This window comes from Hyla sarda, chromosome 1, assembly GCF_029499605.1.
Source record: "Hyla sarda isolate aHylSar1 chromosome 1, aHylSar1.hap1, whole genome shotgun sequence".
NCBI classification, from domain to species: domain Eukaryota; kingdom Metazoa; phylum Chordata; class Amphibia; order Anura; family Hylidae; genus Hyla; species Hyla sarda.
In genome coordinates, this window is record NC_079189.1 from 95866752 (window position 1) to 95892127 (window position 25376).

A 25376-nucleotide genomic window follows, 5' to 3' on the forward strand; every position below is an offset into this window, starting at 1 on the left:
TGGCTTAAGCAGGGGGACACGTCTGGCACTGCATGATTTGAGTCCCTGGTGGCATAGTGTGTTACTGATGGAAGCCTTTGTTACTTTGGTCCCAGCTCTCTGCAGGTCATTCACTAGGTCCCCCCATGTGGTTCTGGGATTTTTTCTCACTGTTCTTGTGATCATTTTGACACCACGTGGTGAGATCTTGCATGGAGCCCCAGATCGAAGGAGATTATCAGTGGCCTTGTATGTCTTCCAATTTCTAATAATTGCTCCTACAGTTCATTTCTTCACACCAAGCTGCTTGCCTACAATTTACATTTGTACAATTTTGTTTCTGGTGTCCTTCAACAGCTCTTTGGTCTTGGCCATAGTGGAGTTTGGATTGTGACTTTTTGAGGTTGTAGACAGTTTTCTTTTATACTGATAAGTTCAAACAGGTGCCATTGATACAGGAAATGAGTGGAGGACAGAGGAGACTCTTAAAGAAGAAGTGACAGGTCTGTGAGAGCAAGAAATCTTGCTTGTTTGTAGGTGACCAAATATAAATTTTCTACCATAATTTGCAAATAAATTCTTTAAAAATTAGACAATGTGATTTTATGGATTTTTTTCCCATTATGTCTCTCATAGTTGAGGTATACCTATGATGACAATTTTAGACCTCTCTCATCTTTTAAAGTTGGAGAACTTGCACAATTGGTGGCTGACTAAATACTTTTTTGCTCCACTGTAGCTTCTCTCTCTTGGAGCTTATAGCTTTTGCTTCCTGCTGAGGTCCAGTTCAGTCGTGCCTAGTGTGTGTGTCCAGAGTGTTGGAGGCCTCAAAGTCCAGTCCTGCAGCCACCATCAATTCAAGTAAGTTAAAGTCAAAGCTTTATGAGTCAAGGCAAGTCTGTCCCTGTCATCTGTCAAGTCAGCGTGGTCTGCATTCAACTGTCCAGTCTTACTACAAGTCCCAGTGAGCCCTTAAGGTCTCTGCATCGCTGGTCACCTTCTTGGGCCGTGGCTGAACTGTATAGACTTTACAAACTGTTTACCCTCAGTAAAGATACCGTTGTCCGTAACTTGGCGTCGTAGTCTTTATTGCCCCCGTGCCTAGCCCACGATCCAGCGGTATACCTTCGGGTGGTTTTAGGCTAAACCACGCCCTGTCGTCACGCATACAAGGGGTTAATGCCATCTGCCCCTAGGGTAACAACATCTGCCCTCATCACACCCTGCTAGCACAATAGAAAAACAGAACTCCGCTATCTGGTATAGACAGAAAGTCTGGATTCCTGCACTGTTGTATAGTAATCTAAATATAAAGCATATATGGCCCAATGTATTAGGCGTAATGATAACCTACACCCTGTAGCTGTAAACAGACTACAAAGACAAGACCCAACAGTTTGGACATTTTATTTTTAATACAGTAAGTATACACATGATCAATAAAAATATATATTTTAATATTTAATATTGTTTCTCCACAGAGAGACACACAAGCAACAGCTGCAGGGAGAGCCTTTTTTCACCCACAAATATACACATTTTTAACCAATATATAATGCAAATATACATATATTGTATATTTAAAGATCTAATGTATATGATTTTTGCTAACGACAGGTACACTTAGCCTCTTAAGGACCCATGACGTATGCATACGTCATCACACCCTGGGTCTTAAAGACCCATGACGTATGCATACGCCATGTCTTTTTCTGGTCTCCGCCGCTCACCCGGCGGAGATCGGAAGCGGATCCCTGCTGAAATCCTTCAGCAGGCATCCAGGGCAAACGCCGAGGGGGGCCCTTGCGATCTGCGGCGATACTGGGCTGATCGGGTCTCTGGGACCCGACCGCCCGGTAATTTCGCATGATCCCGGCTGTCACAGACAGCCAGGACCATGCTAAAGCATAGGAGCGAGGTGGCAAGCCACCTCCTCCGATCCCCCGCGATTCTTCGGTTAGTTAACCGACCAATCGCAGGGGGGGGGGGGGGCGGTTACTTCCTCCCGCCCTGCCCGGCCCCTGGAAGTCCGGAGAGGACGGGTGGAAGACTGGAGGACGCTGCGGGGGACAGGGGAGTGCTGGGGCCCGGCCCCGGTACTTACCTCGTCCCTGAAGTCCCGGATCCCGGCGAGGAAGATGGCGGCGGCGGCGACAGGTGAGTAGATCTTCAGCCGCGGTCGAGCTCTTTACAGCAATGCACGTCGCTGTAAAGCGACATGCATTGCTGTATTGGGACCCTGTATACTACAACTCACAGCATGCCCAGACAGCCCTTGGCATCTGGGCATGCTGGGAGTTGCAGTTTTGCAACATCTGGAGGTCCACAGTTTTGGGACCACTGTGCCCTTCCAGATGTTGCAAAACTACACATTCGCAGCATGCCCTTACTGTCCAGGCATGCTGGGAGTTGTAGTTCTGTAACATCTGGCCCTTCAGATGTTGCAGAACTACAACTCCCAGCATGCCTGGACAGTTTTGGCATACTGGGAGTTGTAGTTTTGCAACATCTGGAAGGGCACAGACTGGGAACCACTGTATTAGTGGTCTGCAAACTGTAGTCCTCCAGATGTTGCAAACTACAACTCCAAGCATGCTGGGAGTTGTAGTTCGGCAACATCTGGCTCTAAAGATGTTGCCGAACTACTACTCCCAGCATGCCTGAGAATGTTTGGGAGTTGTGGTTTTGCAACAACAGGAGGCACACTGGTTGGGAAACATTGTCTGTTTCCTAACTCAGTGTTTCCCAACCCGTGTGCCTCCAGCTGTTGCAAAACTATAACTACCAGCATGCACTGATAGACTGTGCATGCTGGGAGTTGTAGTTTTGCAACAGCTGGAGGCCCCCCCCCCTTGTGAATGTACAGGGTACATTCACATGGGCAGGGGGCTTACAGTGAGTATCAGGCTGCAAGTTTGCAATGCAGCAAATTTTGCGCGGCAGCTCAAACTCGCAGCGGGAAAATCGCTGTAACCCCCCCTGCCCGTGTGACTGTACCCTAAAAACACTACACTACACTAACACAAAATAAAATAAAAAGTAAAAAACACTACATATACACATACCCATACACAGCCCCCCTCCCCTCCCCAATAAAAATGAAAAACGTCTGGTACGCCACTGTTTTCAAAATGGAGCCTCCAGCTGTTGCTGGAGGCACCCTGTTTGGGAATCACTGGCGTAGAATACCCCTATGTCCACCCCTATGCAAATCCCTAATTCCGGCCTCAAATGCGCATGGCGCTCTCACTTCGGAGCCCTGTCGTATTTCAAGGCAACAGTTTAGGGTCACATATGGGGTATCGCCGTACTCGGGAGAAATTGCCTTCAAAATTTTGGTGGGCTTTTTCTCCTTTCACCCCTTATGAAAAGGTGAAGTTGGGGTCTACACCAGCATGTTAGTGTAAAAAAATAAATTTTTTACACTAACATGCTGGTGTTGCCCTATACTTTTCATTTTGCCAAGAGGTAAAAGGGAAAAAAGCCCCCCAAAATTTGTAATGCAATTTCTCCCGACTCCAGAGATACCCCATATGTGGGCGCAAAGTGCTCTGGGGGTGCACAACAAGGCCCAGAAGGGAGAGTGCACCATGTACATTTGAGGTGATTTGCACAAGGGTGGCTGATTGTTACAGCGGTTTTGACAAACGCAAAAAAAAAAAAAAAAAAACACATGTGACCCCATTTCGGAAACTACACCCCTCACGGAATGTAATGAGGGGTGAAGTGAGAATTTACACGCCACTGGTGTCTGACAGATCTTTGGAACAGTGGGCTGCGCAAATTAAAAATTTTGTACAGCCCACTGTTCCAAAGATCTGACAGACACCAGTGGGGGGTAAATGCTCACTGTACCCCTTGTTACGTTCCTCAAGGGGTCTAGTTTCCAAAATGGTACGCCATGTGGGGGTTATTTTGCTGTTCTGGCACCATTGGGGCTTCCTAAATGCGACATGCCCCCCGAGCAAAATTTGCTCTCAAAAAGCCAAATATGACTCCTTCTCTTCTGAGCATTGTAGTTCGCCCGTACTGCGCTTCAGGTCAACTTATGGGGTACCTCCATACTCAGAAAAGATGGGGTTACAAATTTTGGGGGGTATTTTCTGCTGTTAACCCTTGCAAAAATGTGACATTTGGGGGGGAAACACACATTTTAGTGAATTTTTTTTTTTTTACGTATGCAAAAGTCGTGAAACACCTGTGGGTAATTAAGGCTCACTTTATTTCTTGTTACGTTCCTCAAGGGGTGTAGTTTCCAAAATGGTATGCCATATGTTTTTTTTTTCCTGTTCTGGCACCATAGGGGCTTCCTAAATGCAACATGCCCCCCAAAAACCATTTCAGAAAAACGTACACTCCAAAATCCCCTTGTCGCTCCTTCCCTTCTGAGCCCTCTACTGCGCCCGCCGAACACTTTACATAGACATATGAGGTATGTCCTTACTCGAGGGAAATTGGGCTACAAATATAAGTATACATTTTCTCCTTTTACCCCTTGTAAAATTTAAAAAATTGGGTCTACAAGAACATGCGAGTGTAAAAAATGAAGATTGTGAATTTTCTCCTTCACTTTGCTGCTATTCCTGTGAAACACCTAAAGGGTTAAAATGCTGACTGAATGTCATTTCGAATACTTTGGGGGGGTGCAGTTTTTATAATGGGGTCATTTGTGGGGTATTTCTAAGATGAAGACCCATCAAATCCACTTCAAACCTGAACTGGTCCCGTAAAAATTGTGATTTTGGAAATTTTGTGAAAAATTGGAAAATTGCTGCTGAACTTTGAAGCCCTCTGGTGTCTTCCAAAAGTAAAAACTCGTCAATTTTATTATGCAAATATAAAGTAGACATATTGTATATGTGAATAAAATAAAATAATATTTGGAATATCCATTTTCATTACAAGCAGAGAGCTTCAAAGTTAGAAAAATGCAAAATTTTAAACTTTTTCATCAAATTTGGGGATTTTTCACCAAGAAAGGATGCAAGTTACCAAAAATTTTTTACCACTAAGTTAAAGTAGAATATGTCACAAAAAAACAATCTCGGAATCAGAATGATAACTAAAAGCATTCCAGAGTTATTAATGTTTAAAGTGACAGTGGTCAGATGTGCAAAAAATGGCCGGGTCCTAAGGTGTAAAATGGCTGGGTCCTTAAGGGGTTAAAAGAAGCTATTGCAAGATTAAAAGTTATCTCTTTTCCACAGGATAGTGGATAACTAGATGATAGGTGAGGACCCCACAAGTCTGACCCCTGGGTGAATGAAGCGGCAGCACACATGCTCAGTCTCCACTCTAATATTTGGAAAACACCTTTAATGCCATGAAACTTTTCTTATAGTAGTTCAGCAATACAGCCCATTGTATGTTCATAGGCCTCTGCCTGTGTCCATATGAGCAGGGGATGGAGATCAGAGCAGACCTAGTGAGCATGGGAATGCAAAAGAGGAAGACCAGTGATGTGAGTAATGCTTATTTTATTTTTTATTTGTTTGTCATTTAAAGAATTAAAAAAAAAGATGTATTTTTCCTGTCAAACTCTTGAACATTATTCAAATGCATTAAAGAGACCGTGCTGCAGATCTCCTGGAAATTCTTCAGGGGATCTTTGGCATTTAAAACCGTATAACATCATGCATTCAGATAAAACATCAGTGGTTTTTAAATGAAACATGTATTTTTCACATATTTCACACCATTGGTAATGTGAAAACTATGCAGAAAAAAGAAAAATTTAAAGGCTTAACCCCTTAATGACCACAGACGTAAATGTACGTCCTGGCTTGGCGGTACTTCGCGCACTAGGACGCACATTTACGTCTTGTGTATGACCGCGAGCATTGGGCGTCTTACCTGCTGGTAATGGCCGACATCTGCGATCGCGCGGATGTCCGCCATTAACCCCTCAGATGCCATGATCAGTACAGATCATGGCATCTGTGGCAATGCGCATGTTAAAATAGATGATCGGACTCCCGCAGCGCTGCCGCGGCAATCCGATCATCTGTAATGGCCGACGGAGGTCCCCTCCCCTGCCTCCGTCCATCTCCCGGGGTCTCCTGCTCTGGTCTGAGATTGAGCAGACTAGAGCAGGAGATAGCCAATAACACTGATCAGTGCTATGTCCTATGCATAGCACTGAACAGTATTAGCAATCAAATGATTGCTATAGATAGTCCCCATTGGGGACATAAAAAGTGTAAAAGAAGAAGTTGAAAAATGTAAAAAAAATAAGTAAAAAAAAGTGAAAAATCCCCTCCCCCAATAAAAATGAAAATTGTCCATTTTTATAGACATATTTGGTATTGCTGTGTGTATAAATGTCCAATCTATCAAAATATAATGTTAATGATCCTGCTCGGTGAACGGCGTAAACGCAAAAAATAAAAAAAGTCTAGAAATGCAGCTTTTTTTTTCATTTTTCATCACATTTTATTCCCCCAAAAAGTTTATAAAAAATGATCTAAAAGTTTTATATGTGCAAATGGGGTATCAATATAAAGTACAGATGACGGCGCAAGAAATGAGCCCTCATACCGCACTATATACTGAAAAATGTAAAAGTTATAGGTGGTCAAAATAGGGCAATTTTAGATTACTGATTTTGTACAAAAAGATTTAGATTTTTTTTTAAAGCGGTACAACAATATAAAAGTATCTAGCCATGGGTATCATTTTAATTGCATTGACCCACAGAATAAAGAACACATATAATTTTTACCGTAAAGTGTACAGTGTGAAAACGATACCCTCCAAAATGTGCAAAATTGGGGTTTTCATTTAAATTTCCTCTCTAAAAAAAATTTTTTGGGGTTCGCCATACATTTTATGGTAAAATGAGAGGTTTCATTACAAAGTACAACTGGTCATGCAAAAAAAAAGCCCTTATATGGGTCTGTAGATAGAAATATAAGAGAGTTATGGATTTTAGAAGGCGAGGAGGAAAAAAACGAAAACGCAAAAATAAAATTGGCCTGGTCTTTAAGGGTAAAAAGGGCTTGGTCCTTAAAGGGGTTGTGCACTGCCCTGCCTTTCGGAGCTCCGCACGCAGCGTCCGGAAGTTCATTACTCCGAACGCTGTGTGCGGGCTTCCGTGTTTGCGGACGCTGGGCGTGACGTCACGCCCGGCCCCCTTGTGATGTCACGCCTGCCCCCTCTACCAAAGTCTATGGGAAGGGGGCGTGGTAGCGGTCGCATAGACTTTCGTTGAGGGGGGCGGGCGTGACGTCACGAGGGGGCCGGGCGTGACGTCACGCCCGGCGGCCGCGAACACGGAAGCCCGAACACAGCGTTCGGAGTAACGAACTTCCGGATGCTGCGTGCGGAGCTCTGAAAGGCAGGGCAGGGCACAACCTCTTTAAGGGGTTAAAGTATAACTGTCACTTCAGAAACTTTTCTCAAGTCCTATCCATATGTCAAAAGTTTTCATCGCTGGGGATGTGCTTAGACTCCCACCATTTGCTAGAATGAACAGGGAGAAGTTTTTATTTGAGCGATCTTTCTCCCTGCTGTCTACATGTCTCTTTGCTGAAGTGACAGTTACACTTTAATACTCAAGACTTGCTGTGTGTGTGTGGAAACAAACACCATGAACTCCAAAAATGCCATAAAAATGCACAAACCAAAGTGTATTGGGGAAGATTTACTGCTCTGCTGCTAGCTGCACATAACCAGAGCTGAAGAAGCGCTTGGCCGGAAGTCTTGCCAGATATAGGGGAGCCAGCAATGGTCGCTACATTCCGGGCATTGCTACAATGTTACACATTGTATTGCTACAATTCTATAATGTTGACATCTAGCAGTGGAAGTGGAGCTCCGACCATGCTAACGCCATCTTAGGTCACCTAAAAACTTCCTGCCTGGAGCTGTCGACGGCTGTTGGTAATAAGTGTGCAAACAAAGAGGCAGCTTTGCCTGCCACCAGCCACAGGGCAGCCATGGCATCATCAATCCACATTGTACACTGCAGATTCCTCTATTAAATCCCTTCAGTATTCTCTGCCCCAATGGTGGTTCTTTCCCTACATTTGCATTTTATGGTACCTTCTCCTTGAACTATCTGTTATATCTGACCCTTGCCTGTGACCTGACAATCTTTTTGCAAGCTCATTCTTTTGGTGGCATAATTTCATAGCCAGAACGTCCCCTGCTGAAATTCCGTAGTGTGCACTGTGCAGTGGAATCCCATTGCCAGCAATGGGATTATGCTGCATCGGTATTTCCAACCGAAATTCGAAAGCAGAATTCCGATCACAAATTCAATAGTGTGAGCTTAGCATTAGTCTGTTGGTAATTTTTTGCCTGACTGTTGCTGACTTGGCTCCATGACAATTCTTGGCACCCCTGCTTAGTCCAGTGAAGGGAGCATTGCCCAGTTGAGGGCCGCTGTGTGTTGCACAGCCAGCAATGAGTGAGTGGGGATCAGGGCATTAGCAGCCCTGCAGTTCCCGACAGAGATGTTGATAGAAGCAGAGAGCCCCCTGTCAGCTTTTACTGCTGCTACACGACTTCTAAAAGCCTATTAAACAAAAATGTTTTTTTTTTATTAACGTTATATTACAAAATTATATATTTTTTTAATTAGTTGTTCTAATAAAGTTATATTTTTATTCTCCACAACACCCCTGTAAGTATTAGAAGTGAATAGGCCCACAGTCTTAGGCAATCCTAGGCATTTTGAACAATTCTCCAATATATTCTCTAAACTATTCTATATATCATTTGTATATCACTCAGCTAATAACCAGGTATGCATAGGTACATTACTATAATTTAGTTACTTTTTTAAGCTGATAATTTTACAAAGTAAAAAGATTTGAATTAATTTAGTCATGTAGTATAATATATATATATATATATATAGATATAGATATAGATATAGATATAGATATAGATATAGATATAGATATAGATATAGATATAGAGAGAGAGAGAGAGAGAGAGAGAGAGAGAGAGAGAGAGAGAGAGAGAGAGAGAGAGAGAGAGAGAAGGAGAAATCTAAATACCTCTTAGCGGAAACCTGCTGATCTCCTTCCATTACGTGGCTGGAAAATAAATACAAATTGGATAATCAGTCTTATAGGTGACATAAAACCTGAACATTAGGTAACATACAGGATTTAGCTTTCCTTAATGAGCAATAATATTTTTAGAGCCTCACGCGATCAGCCATAACATGTGATGTAACAGCTATTGTTTTATTGAATACGAATATCCGTTGGTGAGTGCTATGCTTTATTTCCTTCTTATGTGAAGTTTTCTTAACCCCTTAAGGACCAGGCCATTTTTCTCTACTTGTAAGGAAAATTCCAAATAAATTATATTTTGAGTCACAAATACAATATGTCTACTTTATGTTTGCATCATAAAGTTGACATGTTTTTACTTTTGGAAGACATCAGAGGGATTCAAAGTGCAGCAGCAATTTTCCAATTTTTCACAATATTTTCAAAATCTGAATTTTTCATGGACCAGTTCAGGTTTGAAGTGGATTTGAAGGGCTTTCTTATTAGAAATACCCCACAAATGACCCATTATAAAAACTGCACCCCTCAAAGTATTCAAAATGACATTCAGTAAGTGTGTTAACCCTTTAGGTGTTTCACAGGAATAGCAGCAAAGTGAAGGAGAAAATTCTAAATCTTCATTTTTTACACTCGCATGTTCTTGTAGACCCAGTTTTTGAATTTTTACAAGGGGTAAAAGGAGAAAATCCTCTCAAAATTTGTAACCCAATTTCTCTCGAGTAAGGAAATACCTCATATGTGTATGTCAAGTGTTCGGCGGGCGCAGTAGAGGGCTCAGAAGGGAAGGAGCGACAATGGGATTTTGGAGAGTGAGTTTTTTTTAAATGGTTTTTGGGGGGCATGTCACATTTAGGAAGCCCCTATGGTGCCAGAACAGCAGAAAACCCCTCACATGGCATACAATTTTGGAAAATAAACCCCTCAATGCACAGGTGTCTGATGACTAGTCGGATGTGTAAATGAAAAAAAAAAATGTTTTCACTAAAGTGCTGTTTTTTCCCAAATTTACCATTTTTATAAAGGGTAATGGGAGAAAATGCCCCCCAAGTCGAACTACAATGCTCAGAAGGGAAGGAGTCACATTTGGCTGAAATGGTTTTTGGGGGGCATGTCGCATTTAGTGAGCCCCAATGGTGTCAGAACAGCACCAGCATGTTAGTGTAAAAATTTTTAACAGGCTGGTGTAGACCTCTACTTTTTCCTTTTCATAAGGGGTAAAAGGAGAAAAAGACCCCCAAAATTTGTAGTGTAATTTCTCCCGAGTATGGAAATACCCCATATGTGGCCCTAAACTGTTTCCTAGAAATGCGACAGGGCTCTGAAGTGAGAGAGCGCCATGTGCATTTGAGGACTCAGTTAGGGATTGCATAGGCGTGGACATAGGGGTATTCTACGCCAATGATTCCCATACAGAGCACCTCCAGATGTTGCTAAACTCCCAGCATGCCCGGACAGTCAGTGGCTGTCCAGAAATGCTAGAAGTTGTTGTTTTGCATCAGCTGGCGGCTCCATTTTGGAAACACTGCCGTACAATAAGTTTTTCATTTTTATGGGGGGGGGGCAGTGTAAGGGGGTGTATATGTAGTGCTTTACCCTTTATTATGTGTTACTGTAGTGTATTGTAGTGTTTTTAGGGTACATTCGCACTGGCGGAGGTTTACAGTGAGTTCCCTGCTAGGAGTTTGCGCTGCTGTGAAAAATTTGCCGCAGCCCAAACTTGAAGCAGGGTACTTACTGTAAACCATGCCTGTGTGAATGTACCCTGTACATTCACATGGGGGGGGGCAAACCTCCAGCTGTTTCAAAACGACAACTCCCAGCATGTACTGACAGACCGTGCATGCTGGGAGTTGTACTTTTGCAACAGTGGGAGGCACACTGGTTGGAAAACCTTCAGTTAGGTTCTGTTACCTAACTCAGTATTTTCCAACCAGTGTGCCTCCAGCTGTAGTTGTAGTTATGCAACAGCTGGAGGTACGCACTACAACTCCCAGCATACCGAGACAGCTGTTTGGGCATGCTGGGCTTTGCAGTTTTGCAACATCTGGAGAGCTACAGTATAGAGAACACTGCACAGTGATCTCCAAACTGTGGCCCTCCAGATGTTGAAAAACTACAAATCCCAGCATGCCCAGACAGCAAACAGTTGTGTGGGCATGCTAGGAGTTGTAGTTTTGCAAGATCTGGAGGGCTTTAGTTTAGAGACTACTGTATAGAGGTCTCAAACTGTAGCCCTCCAGCTGTTGAAAAATTACAAATCCCAGCATGCCCAAACAGCTGTCTGGGCAGGCTGGGAGTTGTAGTTTTGCAACATCTGGAGTGCTACAGTATAGAGACCACTGTATAACTGTAGCCCTCCAGATGTTGCACGACATCGCCGGCCGCCGATCTCCGACACTCGCGATCGTCGCCCGCAGCCTCGCCCGCAGGGTAAGTGGACTTCGGTGCCGGTCCTCCTCGGTTTCCCCGTTCTGCCCCGCCTAATGTGGGTGGGCAGAAAGGGGAAAACAAAAGTTATCCCCCCCGCCCCGATCTGCTATTGGTCGTCGCGTCTATACGACCAATAGCAGGGATAGGAGGGGTGGCCCCTCCTGCCACCTCACTCCTATCACTTAAGGGGGATCGTGGGTGTCTTTGACAACCCCGATCCCCCTTATTTTCTGGGTCACCGGGTCACCATAGACCCGTATGAACCGGAAAAGCCACACATCGCAAGTGAGAATTCACTTGCAATTTGCGGCGATTGCCGACATGAGGGGTTCTGATGACCCCCCTGGGCATTTGCGTGGGGTGACTGCTGATCAATATCAGCAGTCACCACGGTTCGGTCCCCGCCCGGCGCACGGCAGGGACCAATATTCCTACGGACGTACGCATACTTCCTTGGTCCTTAACTACCAGGGTGCTTAGATGTACGCGTACGTCCATGGTCCTTAAGGGGTTAAAGATATTCTGTTTGTGATTTAAGTGTTAAATATATATATATATATATATATATATATATATATATATATATATATATATATATATAAAAAACTCAACATGTGTGTGTGTGTGTGTGTGTGTGTATGTTCCACGAAAACTTCCAAAGGTTAAAGATATTAACATGAAACTTGGCACACATGTTACTTATATGTCAGCAACAAACATAGGATAGGTGATTTAACCCTTACTCACCCCCATTTTCCAGGGACGGGGTTTATGTTTAAAGTTCCATGCAAGTCAATGGGAAATATATGTTACTGCATAACTTCCAAACGGCTGGAGATATTTCGATAATACTTGGTCACATGTTACTTATATGTCCACTTAAAATATAGGATATTTAATTTAACCCTTTAATACCCCCATTTGTGAGTGTTGGGGTTTTTGGGAAATGTATGTTCCCACATAACTTCCGAAAGGCTGGAGATATTTCAATACCTGGTACACATATTACCGGTCGGGATAGGAGTTCAGGATAGGGAGATGGGATAGGAGGATGAGATAGGAGGTCGGGATAGGAGGTGGGATAAGAGGTCGGAATAGGAGGACGGGATAGGAGGACCGGGATAGGAGGACAGGACAGGATAGGGGGACCGGGATAGGAGGTCAGGATAGGAGGACAGGATAGGGGGACTGGGATAGGTGGACGGGATAGGAGGTTGGGAAAAGGAGGTCGGGAAAAGGAGGTCGGGAAAAGGAGGTCAGGAAAAGGAGGTCAGGAAAAGGAGGTCGGGATAGGAGGTCAAGATAGAAGGACGGGATAGGAGGACGGGACAGGAGGACAGGATAGGAGGACAGGATAGGAGGACGAGATAGGAGAACGGATAGGAGGACGAGATAGGAGGACGAGATAGGAGGACGAGATAGGAGGTCGAGATAGGAGGACGGGATAGGAGGTCGGGATATGAGAACAGGATATGGGGTTGGGATATGACAACAATATATGAGGACGGGACATGAAGTCAAAAGCTTCCTCCTTGTTTATTTTCCTCCCCAACAAGTATTAGAAAGGAAAATCCGGGCAACGCCGGGTACTCAGCTAGTATCTGATAAAGGTCATCATGTTCCTCATTGAAGGCCCACATACACATTAGCAAAATGTTAGCCAAACACGCTAACACGCCAAAAATGACTGTATAATGTGTGAAGAGTCTTCCTGACTCTCCCTAGACAAATGATGCCAGGGAAGAAAAGGATAAGCTACCACCAGAGAAGTCTGGCAGCGGTTTACCCCTCCCTATTCTTAAGCACTTGGTCAAGACAGCTGAAAGCTATTTATAGCTTACTTAAATAAAGGGAACACTTAAACAACACAATGTAACTCCAAGTCATTCATACTTCTATGAAATCACATTGTCCACTCAGGAAGCAACACTGATTGAGAATCAATTTCCCATGCTGTTGTGCAAATAGAACAGACAACAGGTGGAAATTATAGGCAATTATGAGTTCTCCAGGTGGTGACCACAGACAGCTTCTCAGTTCCTATGCTTCCTGGCTGATGTTTTGGTCACTTTTGAATGATGGCGGTGCTTTCACTCTAGTGGTAGCATGAGACGAAGTCTACAACCCACAGAAGTGGCTCAGGTAGTGCAGCTCATCCAGGATGGCACATCAATGCTAGCTGTGGCAAGAAGGTTTGCTGTGTCTGTCAGCGTAGTGTCCAGAGCATGGAAGCACTACCAGGAGACAGGCCAGTACATCAGGAGACGTGGAGGAGGACGTAGGAGGGCAACAGCCCAGCAGCAGGACCGCTACCTCCGCCTTTGTGCAAGGAGGAGCAGGAGGAGCACTGCCAGAGCCCTGCAAAATGACCTCCAGCAGGCCACAAATGTGCATGTGTCCACTCACCGGACAGAAACAGACTCCATGAGGGTGGTATGAGGGCTCTACGTCCACAGGTGGGGGTTGTGCTTGCAGCCCAACACCGTGCAGGACGTTTGGCATTTGCCAGAGAACACCAAGATTGGCAAATTCGCCACTGGGGCCCTGTGCTTTTCACAGATGAAAGCAGGTTCACACTGAGCACATGTAATAGACGTTACAGAGTCTGGAGACGCCGTGGAGAACGTTCTGCTACCTGCAACTTCCTCCAGCATGACCGGTTTGGTGGTTCTTTGGCATTTCTTTGGGGGCCGCACAGCCCTCCACGTGCTTGCCAGAAGTAGCCTGACTGCCATTAGGTACCAAAATGAGATCCTCAGACCCCTTGTGAGACCATATGCTGGTGTGGTTGGCCCTGAGTTCCTCCTAATGCAAGACAATGCTAGACCTCATGTGGCTGGAGTGTGTCAACAGTTCCCGCAAGAGGAATGCATTGATGCTATGGACTGGCCCGCCCATTCTCCAGATGAGCACATCTGGGACATCATGTCTCGCTCCGTCCACCAATGCCACGTTGCCCCACAGACTGTCCAGGAGTTGGCGGATGCTTTAGTCCAGGTCTGGGAGGACATCCCTCAAAAGACCATCTGCCACCTCATCAGGAGCATGCCCAGGCATTGTAGGGAGGTCATACGGGCACGTGGAGGCCACACACACTACTGAACCTCATTTTGACTTTTTTTAAGGACATTACATAAAGTTGGATCAGCCTGTAGTGTGGTTTTCCACTTTGATTTTGAGTGTGACTCAATATCCAGACCTCCATGCGTTGATAAATTTGATTTCCATTGATAATTTTTGTGTGATTTAGTTGTCAGCACATGTAAAGGCAAAAATATTTCATACGATTAGTTCATTCATTCATTCAGATCTAGGATGTGTTATCTTAGTGTTCCCTTTATTTTTTCGAGCAGTGTATATTGTGCTAGATAAGTCTATTCAACTGCATGTAAAAACACACACCCGACAGTTAGCTATACAGTTATGCATATATCTTTAAAATACTGTCCAAAGTACATATCCAATATTTTTTCTTTAGCAAGATGTTGGAATATGAAAATATGATTCAGCCCACAAACATGGTATGAACTCAATTTATAGCTGGTGGGATATGACAATGATCAAACGTGTAAAGGGGCCTCCCACAGTACCCCAATGGATGGATTAGATATGTTGTTTTTCAACATGCAGATGTAGCATAGGCTAACTGCATGGATCATGTCCTATTTATATTTTGATATACTGGAATGTTATGCTTACACTTGTGTGGTGGCAGATTTATATATTTATGGTTAATTATGGTTTCCATTGAAATCTGATGTTACTTTAACACTGCTTTGTCATTTGCATTACATAATTTCAGTTTAACATGAATAATATTATGCTGTTAAGTGTTCTTTTTTGCCTCTGTATTTTTAACTGGTATGAATAAATAAACATATTATTTGTTATGAGGTAGTAATGACTAAGGTTTTTTTTGGTGTATAGCATAGCGCATAGTGGCCCAATACTCAAATAGAGTAGTACACCATCCATACAGATAGCACTTGCTAGATATGTTTTTGATGAACAAAACCAAGGAGGGATTGCGGCAATCAGGCACTGCACCTGTGGCATGTACAACACCTAGAGAAGCTGGGTATAGCACAGTCTCACTATACTTTGTACTCCTAAACCAAACAAGGGGGTGTCAGCTTGTCGTAAAAAAGAAATAGTGCAACAAATGCAACGATAAGAAGAACATGAAGAAGCTGCACTCAGATAAATTGCCAAAGAAGAATTCTTTATTATAGTTTTGATGTCCCAGTACAGGACATGGCCCTGTACTACCCTTAGGCCCTGTCAGGTTGAGTCCTTCAGTGAACTGGAGCTCCCCTGCAAGGTCTCCCCCATATTGGTTTTATAAAGGTGTGTGTGTCACTTTAATGCATCGACAGGATCCCTATGTATAGGTAGTATAGAGAACCTGTGAGAGGTCTCAAAGACCCGTGTAAGTCTGTCACATATTATGTTATGCAGTCACATGATTTGTTGTCACATGTTCTCCCAGAGAGCATCAGCTTTACCTATGACCCGCAGCTTGACCAATGGGCTTTTTTCCAGTCCCCCACTATATAAAGGGGTGCCATTACAATTCACTCTCTTGTACCATCAATGTTTACTGAGACAGCAACCACCAGAGATCTCAGTGCAAGTGATCAGCATCTGGAAGACCCCACAAGCTACAGTCATTCCAGTAAGTCTCAAGTCTATGTCTACTGTCACTACAAGTAGTCAAGTCCTGCACATAGTCAAGTCTAATTTCAAGTCAAGTAAACTACAAGTATATTGGTCCAGCAAGCTGCAAGGTCCTCTGGGTCCTTGCCACCTCTCTGGGATTTCTGGCCTTGGCTGTGAAGATAATTATACCTGTCTTCTACTCTGTAAAGCCTCCATTTGACCATAACTGGTTGTGGACTCTCATTTCACTTCAAGCAATTGGGATAGCGGAGAATCCGGGCGTGCGGTGTTCCGGAACCCGAAAACCACACTGGCATCATGAACACTAGATACCATCCAAACCCCGGGGTTAATACCATCTGATCCCACCACTCACACCGCTACACACGTGGTTCCACCATTGCACCCGGTGGTCTTGCAGCAGAGGCAATCAGAAGCTGAATGTGCAGGGAGCAGGAGACCTGAGTCTCAGGAGCGGGATAACTACTTTCACATCACAACAGACACTTCTTCCGGTCAGCAGTATGTCGATCTGTAGTGGTAATGTTGCTTATATACAGGTAAATGATTAATATACACCTATGGATATACATAGCAATAAATGCATACATTCAGTGACATTAAAAGCATGGTAAAAGTAAAAGTTAAAAAAAAAGAACTATTTGCTAAATAGAACAACTAAACAGAAAAATTGTGAAATCAAAGAAAAGAGGGGAGGTCGTTTTTCTCATTTAACCCTAGCGGGCCCAAAGCTTGTGGGTGCATAATCCAGAATGCCTCTCTAGGACGTAAATGGGTATGTCGATCTTCTCCCAATGGAACATTTTTTATTTGTTCAAGGCCGGCAAATTTCAGGTCATTAGTATTACTTTTAAGATGCTCTTTCATATGCATAATAAAACGGGTTGCGCCCTTGCTGGTCTGGAGTGAAAAGAGATGCTCATGTATGCGTGTACACAATTTTCTTTTTGTTTTACCAACGTAATAAAAATTACAAGAACAAATTAAAGAGTACACAACATAGGTTGTTTGACAAAAGATAAATTGACTCACAAAAATGTTTATACCTCCTAATATAAAATAGCTTTTTGCTAAATTTAATTTACAATATATGCAATTTTTGCATGGGTATTTCCCTTTTGGAGTAGACATAGTGAGCCAATTTTCTTTTAAACTTGAAGTTTTACATTTTTAATCGTGTCACCTATTGTTTTTGTTTGCTGAAAAGTAATGATCGGTCTCTCCCTCGCAAATTCATGTAGTTCCGGATCATGTTCAAAAATGAACCAAGCAAGAATACTTTTCTTTATTATATCGTTCATAAATGTATTTGCAAAGGAGAAAACACGTCTATTGTTTTCTCATTTTTTATGTGTTTTTTTCAGTAATTCGTTTCTGTTCTTTTTCTCTATTTTTATTAAAGGGGTACTCCGCCCCTAGACATCTTATCCCCTATCCAAAGGGGATCCCCGCTGCGGCACCCCGCTATCGTTACAGCACAGAGCGAGTTCGCTCTGTGAGTAATGACGGGCAATACAGGGGACGGAGCAGCGTGACGTCATGGCTCCGCCCCTCGTGATATCATGTCCCGTCCCCTTAGTGCAAGTCTATGGGAGGGGGCGTGACAACCGTCATGCCCCCTCCCATAGACTTGTATTGAAAGGGGCGGGCCGTGATGTCACAAGGGGCGGAGCCGTGACATAACGATGCTGCGGCCCCTGTATTGCCCGTCATTACGTGCAGAGCGAACTCGCTCTGTGCTGTAATGATAGTGCAGTGCCGCAGCGGGGATCCCGGGGCTCCCCAGCAGCGGGACCGCGGTGATCTGACATCTTGTCTAGGGGCGGAGTACCCCTTTAAGGCTTTATTGATAATATTTTCAGGAGAACCATGTTCAGATAATCTGCCACAGAGGTCTTGTAATTGGTGTTTAAATACTTCGGGGTTACTATTAACTCTTTTTAACCTCAACATCTGGCTTAAAGGGATGTTATCTTTTATGTATTTTAAATGAGAGCTCTCATAGTGCAGTTTTATCGCTGGTATCGGCTCAATTACTGAGCCATTGTCCAATTACCTTGAATGGTTGCTCTCTCCGCTTTTAATGGGTACACCCACCCTATTAAAGGATACAAGCGAATTACTGACTGCTTTTGATGATTTTATTTGGCAGGACACTTTCTAGCTTGTGTCTGTGGACATGGAGAGCCTGTACACCCGCCACCCTCACGATGCGGCTGTACAGGCCATCCTGTCCTTCTTGTCTAATTTAAACGACACTCCTTTTTTATCTCTGGATTTTGTTCTACAAAACTATGTATTTTTGCACGATGGACAATGGTACAGGCAGGCCCATGGGCACTCCTGTGTCATGCACATATGCAAATATTTTTTTAACCCTTTTTGAGCAACAATATATTTTCAAGCATACAAACCCATATATCCAACATATCAAATACTATCTTAGATTTGTCGATGATATCTTGATGATCTGGGAAGGCACAAAACTAGAATTTGACATGTTTGTACAGTATCTCAATCAAATAAACAGCATGAATATGCTGTTTACTAGCTGTCTTGGAGGTAAAAGTTTAGATTTCCTTGATGTGAGATTGGAAATTAATGAGAATATTTTGGAAACATCTGGATATCGTAAAAAACAGCAAGAAACTCATTACTGCAAAATTAGAGCTTTCATTTAAAATACGTAGAAGATAACATGCCGTACAGCCAGATGTTGAGGTTAAAAAAGAGTTAATAGTAACCCTGAAGTATTAAAACACCAATTACAAGACCTCTGTGGCAGATTATCTGAACGTGGTTATCCTGAAAATATTATCAATAAAGCCTTAATAAAAATAGAGAAAAAGAACAGAAACTAATTACTGAAAAAAAAAAACATCAAAAAACAAGAAAACAAAAGATGTGTTTTCTCCTTTGCAAATACATGTATGAACGATATAATAAAGAAAAGTATTCTTAATAATTGGTTCATTATTAGAGACCGATCATTACGGTACTTACAAACAAAAACAAAAGGTGACAAGATTAAAAATGTAAAACGTCAAGCTCAAAAGAAAAAAAGAAAATTGGCTCACTGTGTCTACTCCAAAAATTGCAAATATTGTAAGTTAAATTTAGCAAAACACAATTTTATATTAGGAGGTATAAACATTTTTCTCTTGTCAAACAACCTATGTTGTGCACTCTTTAATTTGTTCTTGAAATTTTTATTACGTTGGTAAAACAAAAAGAAAAATGTGTACACGCATACGGGTACAAAGAAGATCGATATTTACTTCGTAGAGAGGCATTCTGGATTATGCACTTACAAGCATTGGGCCCGCTAGGGTTAAATGAGAGAAACGACCTCTCCTCTTTTCTTTGATTTCACTATTTTTCTGTTTTTTTTTTACTTATATGCTTTTAATGACACTGAATCTATGCATTTATTGATATGTATATCCATGTGTGCATATTAATCACTTACCTGTATATAAGCAACATTACCACTACAGATTGACGTACTGCTGACCGGAAGAAACGTCTGTTGTGATGTGAAACTAGTCGTCATCCAGTGGTACGCCCCGGCTCCTGAGACTCAGGTCTCCTGCTCCCTGCACATCCAGCTTCTGATTGCCTCCGCAGTAAGACACTACAATAAAGAATTCTTCTTTGGCAATTTATCCGTGGGTGAGTGCAGCTTCTTCATGTTCTTCTATTTGATCTATTGCTTTGTTGGGATTTAAGCTTCTATCAAATCAATCTGGCCCCTCTTTCCATTGAAGCAGTGATATGTGCTTGGCCAAGCAAAGCAAATCATAGCTGCTTTCTTTCATAAACTGTTCCCCCTCTGTTCTCAGGGTATGTGTGGTATTACTAGTGGGCTCCATTTACTTCAATGGAACAAAGCTGCAATAACACACGTAAACTGAGCACAAGAGTGGTGTTCTTTCCAGAAGAAAGCGGTAAGGCTTGTCCAATACTTGATTACCCCTTATAGGGGAAAAAAAGGTTTTTAAATCAACAGGTACCAGAAAGTTATAAATATTTGAAAATTACGTATATTTAAAAATCTTAATCCTTCCATTACTTATCAGCTGCTGTATGCTCCACAGGAAGTTGTGTAGTTCTTTTCAGTCTGACCACAGTGCTCTCTGCTGACACCTCTATCTGTGTCAGGAACTGTCTGGAGCAGGAGAGGTTTGCTCTTGACAGTTCCTGACACAGACATAGGTGGCAGCAAAGTGCAATATAGTAGGACTAGAAAGAACTGCACAACTTCCTCTGAGCATACAGCAGCTGATAAGTACCGGAAGGATTAAGATTTTTAAATAGAAATAATTTATGAATGTGTAGATCTTTATGGCACCAGTTGATTTGAAAACGTTCTTTTCCTCCAAAGTACCCCTTTAAAGGGGTACTCCGCCCCTAGACATCTTATCCCCTATCCAAAGGATAGGGGATAAGATGTCAGATCATGGGGGTCCCGCTGCTGGAGACCCCCGGGATCTCGGCTGCAGCACCCACCTCAACGGCTTCCGGCAATGCTGGAGGCTTCGGATCCCGACCACGCAAGCGGAAGAGCTGAGCAGCATCCTCTGTTGCTGCTTTTTTGAAATGTGCTTGTTTATTTACATTGAAAACTTCATGCTAATGTAATATGCGGGTTACAAATATGGAAATATTAGATTCTGTTACTACAAGCACATTTCAGCAGTATGCTGGCTCAACAGTATGTGGTCAGCACTGTTGTCTTGCAGTATTGGGGTTCTGTTTTATATATATATATATATATATATATATATATATATATATATATATATATAAAATGCTTATTATAATTTTTATATTTTTAACAGAACATTTGGCTTCTAATTGAAAAAAAAGTGTATAGTCATGGAACCATGTAGGCAGTCAATAGAATGGTGAAATCAGAGAGCAGATGTAGCCTATCTACGCTTGATATTACAGACAGGGGTAGCATTGTCCTGCCACTGTAGATCTTTACAATACAATACAATACTAATAATCCCTTTAATTCTTTTGCAACAACTTATTCCACATGGCTGTACAGAGATTGTCATCACTCACATTGGTCTCCAATGGGGTTGGTCCCCAATGGGGTTCCCAATCTAAACTCGAAATTGACCTATTGCTTTGTATTGGAGTGTGGAAGGAAACCCATGCAAACATGGGGAGAACATACAAACTCCTTTTACGGTATATGTTGTCCTTGGTGGAATTTGATCCCAGGACTCCATTGCTGAGCCACAAGGTAGTTATCAGCTTGTCTCCTTCACAATATGCTAGCCTCACTGCTGCAGCCTCCACTGGGCTCTGATGATAGCATAGCCTCCAGTGGGGGGCTAAAATCCATGTGGAATTCCAGAAAGCCCATAGGAGGTATGTTTGCTCCCATCCACCTGAGGACTCATCCCGTGACATCACATTCACTGGAAGGAACAGGATATCAAAGGGAACGTGACATCACAGGAAATAAAGAAATCACAGGAAAAGCTGTCATTTGACCCAGTTGGAAAACACAAGAAGCGCTGGTGAAAAAAAAATGAATATGTATATATAACATGTAAAAGCCTCAAAAGACAATGCAATGCTAGTTCATTGGACAGTCCCAGACAACACATTTAATATAATAGTCCACAAACATCTGTCTAATGTTTTTGCATTATACATATTACCATAAATTACATACCCTGAACAAAAAGTATCCCCTGCTTAAAACTCCTCCTGGTCCCTGGACCTCCTCCTGGAATCAGAAAGAAAATCACAATAAATTAAACGTCCATATATGGGTTCACTTTATATATATAGTATCTCCCATAAGTAAGTGCACCCCTCACATTTTTGTAATTATTTTAATATATCTTTTCATATGACAATACTGAAGAAATGAAACATCTGCTATAATGTAAAGTAGTGAGGGCACAGCCTGTATAACAGGGTTTAATGTCGTGTCCCCTCAAAATAACTCAACACACAGCCATTAATGTGTAATGGCAACAAAAGTGAGCACAATTTGGGACCCAATTAGCAATTTTCCCCTCCCTGCTGTCATGTGACTTGTTAGGACTCAGATGTGAATTGGGAGCAGATGTCATAAATGTGTTGTGTTTGCTCTCATACTCCCTACTTTGCTGGTCACTGGAGGTTCAATGTGGCCCCTCATGTCAAAGAACTCTCTGAGCATTTGAAAAAAAGACTTGTTCTACATAAAGATGGCCTAGGCTATAAGAAAATTGCCAAGACCCTGAAACCAAACTGCAGAACAATGGGCAAGACCATACAGAGGTTTTCATAGGATAGGTTCCACTCAGAACAAGCCTCGCTATGTTTGATCAAAGAAGTTGAGTGCACATCCTTAGTGCCATATCCAGAGGTTTTCATTGGGGAAATAGTTGTATGAATGCTGTGGCATTACTGCAGGGGTTAATGGGGTGGGTGGTCAGCTTGTCAGTGCCCAGATCAAATGCCACACACTGCACTGTAGTAGTCTGCATGGCTGGCATCCCAGAAGGAAGCCTCTTCTTAAGATGATGCTCAAGAAAGCCTGCAGACAGTTTGCTAAAGTCAGGCAGACTAAGGACATGGATTACTGGAACCATGTCCTGTGGTCTGATGAGACCTAGATTAACTTATTGGTGTCAAGCATGGGTGGTGGCAACCAGGTGAGGAGTACAAAGGTGGAGAGTGTCATCGTCTGGGGCTGCTGGCACTGAGGAGCTACAGTTTACTGAGGAAACCATGATGCCAACATAAACGAATGTCCAGCACTTGGTATGCGAATAAAATTATTTCCGTTTATTGAAGTTGCACAGGACAAACAGGTACAAGTGGTCTTTCTGACGCGTTTCGCGCTTAGATGCGCTTAGTCATAGAATAAAGACTTCACACTAAAGACACATTAAAATAGTATTTGTGAACAATCACGTGACTGATAGGAATCAGATATGTTGGAAAATGTGGTCCGGATTCTCTCTGATACTTTCTCCGGAATTTATCCACATTATAGTCCATCACTTTATTATATACATACTATTACGTACTTTTGAGTAAAAGACACACCGGGAAAATATAATAGAGATACATGTATTGAGATCTTTGTCTTCATATTATTATTAATGTGTTATTATTATTATTGTTATACATGAAAACTATTTTATAATACAAAACTCTTCCGATAAAAAGTTTTTTATTTATTCATCAAAAGGGTTAATGGATTATATTTATACTGTAAACCCAATAAGTAGTAATTTTAATAAACAGTGATTAAATCCAATCTCCGATTCAATCCATCTGGATGTATCGTCTTCAAACAAAACATCCAGAAAGTTTCCCTGTTTAACAAGTGTTTTCTAAGATCTCCCCCTCTTGGGTGTTTTTTAACCCTCTCTATGCCTTTGACGGTCAGGGTATCAGTGTTACCTCCATGAAATTCACTAAAGTGTTTGGTTAAAGCAGATACCCCTACTTTCATACCCTTGGTATCTGAAATATGTCTGCGGACACGGACTTTTAATTGGTTGCTAGTAGATCCCACATATTGCAGTCTGCATTGTGTGCAGGCTGCAAGATATACTACATATTCCGTACTACAATTTATGTAGCTTAATATTGGATATGATATATTAGTAGTATAAGATGTAAAATGGTCTGTTTTTTCCATATAATTACATGTTATACACCTGCCGTGTCCACAGCCCACATTTCCTTTATATTTCATCCAATTTATATTGCCCTGTTCAGACTTGGGTTTACTGCTAAATAAACTGGGTGAAAGTACTGACCCCAATGTTGGGCCTCTTCTAGGGGTTACATTAATACCACCTGTGATGACTTCTCTCAATACTGTATCTACTTCAAGAACCGGTAGGTATTTTGTTACAATTTGTTTAATGGTAAAAAACTTCTAAGAAAGTCAAAGAAACATAAAAAACGCAACAATAAAAATAAGAGTAATGCCGCTAGACGTGTCAGTTTTTCTGATGTAGACACGTCCCAAGATGACTTTCACTATGGAATGTCAAGTGCATCTTCCGTGGACTCTGTCTCCATGACTCAAAGAGATCCTGAGTCAATGGGAGCAAAACCCAAGGTTCACCCAAACGGGGCGCGAGACGAGCGGGGCGCAAACACAAGAGGGGAAGAAAGATACCCCTTGCGCTCACTTGTAACACGCAGGACACTCCCGTGCTAAATTTATCAGCTTGCATACTGACAGAAAGTCAAATATTCCTTCTCAGTAAGGGTTTGAATTTTGTTCCTACCCATAGATTCAATTTGTTTAAAACCATATTAGATGTTAATAAATTTGCAAGAGAACTGACGTTGCGGCAACACTTTTTTTCCAACAGCACAGAGGAGAGCTTAAATGATGATGGGAGTAATCATGTTGCAGATATAAATATGTGTGTAAATTTCACAGATCAGAAAAATTTGCTTAGTCTTAGGTTGTTGGAGGGAGAGTCTCTTAGCACGTCAGATAAAATTGAAGGACGTCAGTTTCATACCACCAACCCTGATTTCTATCCTGTGGCTTCCCGTTCTGAAGCCCTGGATAGATATCAGGAGTTGGTGGAAAGGGATTTGGTAGATTTGTATGGATCTAGCATCGAGAGAAATGGTATGGGCAATCTAAACAAGGCAGAAAAGATAGCGCTTAAACAACTCACTGATAACAATTACATAGTTGTGCGCAATGCTGATAAGGGGGGCAATATCATAGTTCTCGATGCTGATCTCTATGCCAAATTGAACCTCGAAATGTTGGAAAATGTGAGCATCTATAGAAAATTGAAGGAAAATCCGACACAATGGATAAAATGCAAATTAAAAAAGGTACTGAAAGAGGGGGTGGAGATGGGTGTCTTAACTGAGAAATTGGAAAAATTCCTGTATGTAGAAAATCCGACAGTCCCTGTGTTTCACTCATTGCCCAAGGTCCACAAGGGACTCTTCCCCCCACCTTTAAGACCTATAGTGGCGGGTATAGGGTCCCTTGTGGAAAGGTTGGGCGAGTGGGTGGATTTTCATCTCCAACCCCTAACTAAAATCACCCCGACGTATATAAAAGACACGGGGCACACAATCATGATGCTAGAAAATATGCAATGGGATAAAAGTTTTACTTGGGTGACATGTGATGTAGTCGCTCTGTACCCTTCCATACCATGGAATAAAGGATTGGATGCACTCATTTTTTGTTTAGATCAATTCAGTACATACTCCCCTGTCCTGAAGGAATTTCTTGTATTGGCAGTA

At 42.4% G+C, this 25376-nt stretch overlaps 1 protein-coding gene across 2 annotated transcripts in view; it reads right to left on the reverse strand.

The window, feature by feature from the left end:
* The window catches only part of NMU (neuromedin U), a 123313-nt gene that overhangs the window by 3360 nt on the left and 94577 nt on the right, over positions 1–25376 (reverse strand). For both annotated transcript variants that reach the window (XM_056558286.1, XM_056558278.1), the window contains 2 exons: positions 21811–21864; positions 8985–9023 (listed from right to left, as the gene is read on the reverse strand). In XM_056558286.1, coding sequence (XP_056414261.1) covers positions 8988–9023; positions 21811–21864 — 90 coding nt within the window. In that variant the 3' untranslated portion in view covers positions 8985–8987. The remainder of the gene's footprint in view (positions 1–8984; positions 9024–21810; positions 21865–25376) is intronic.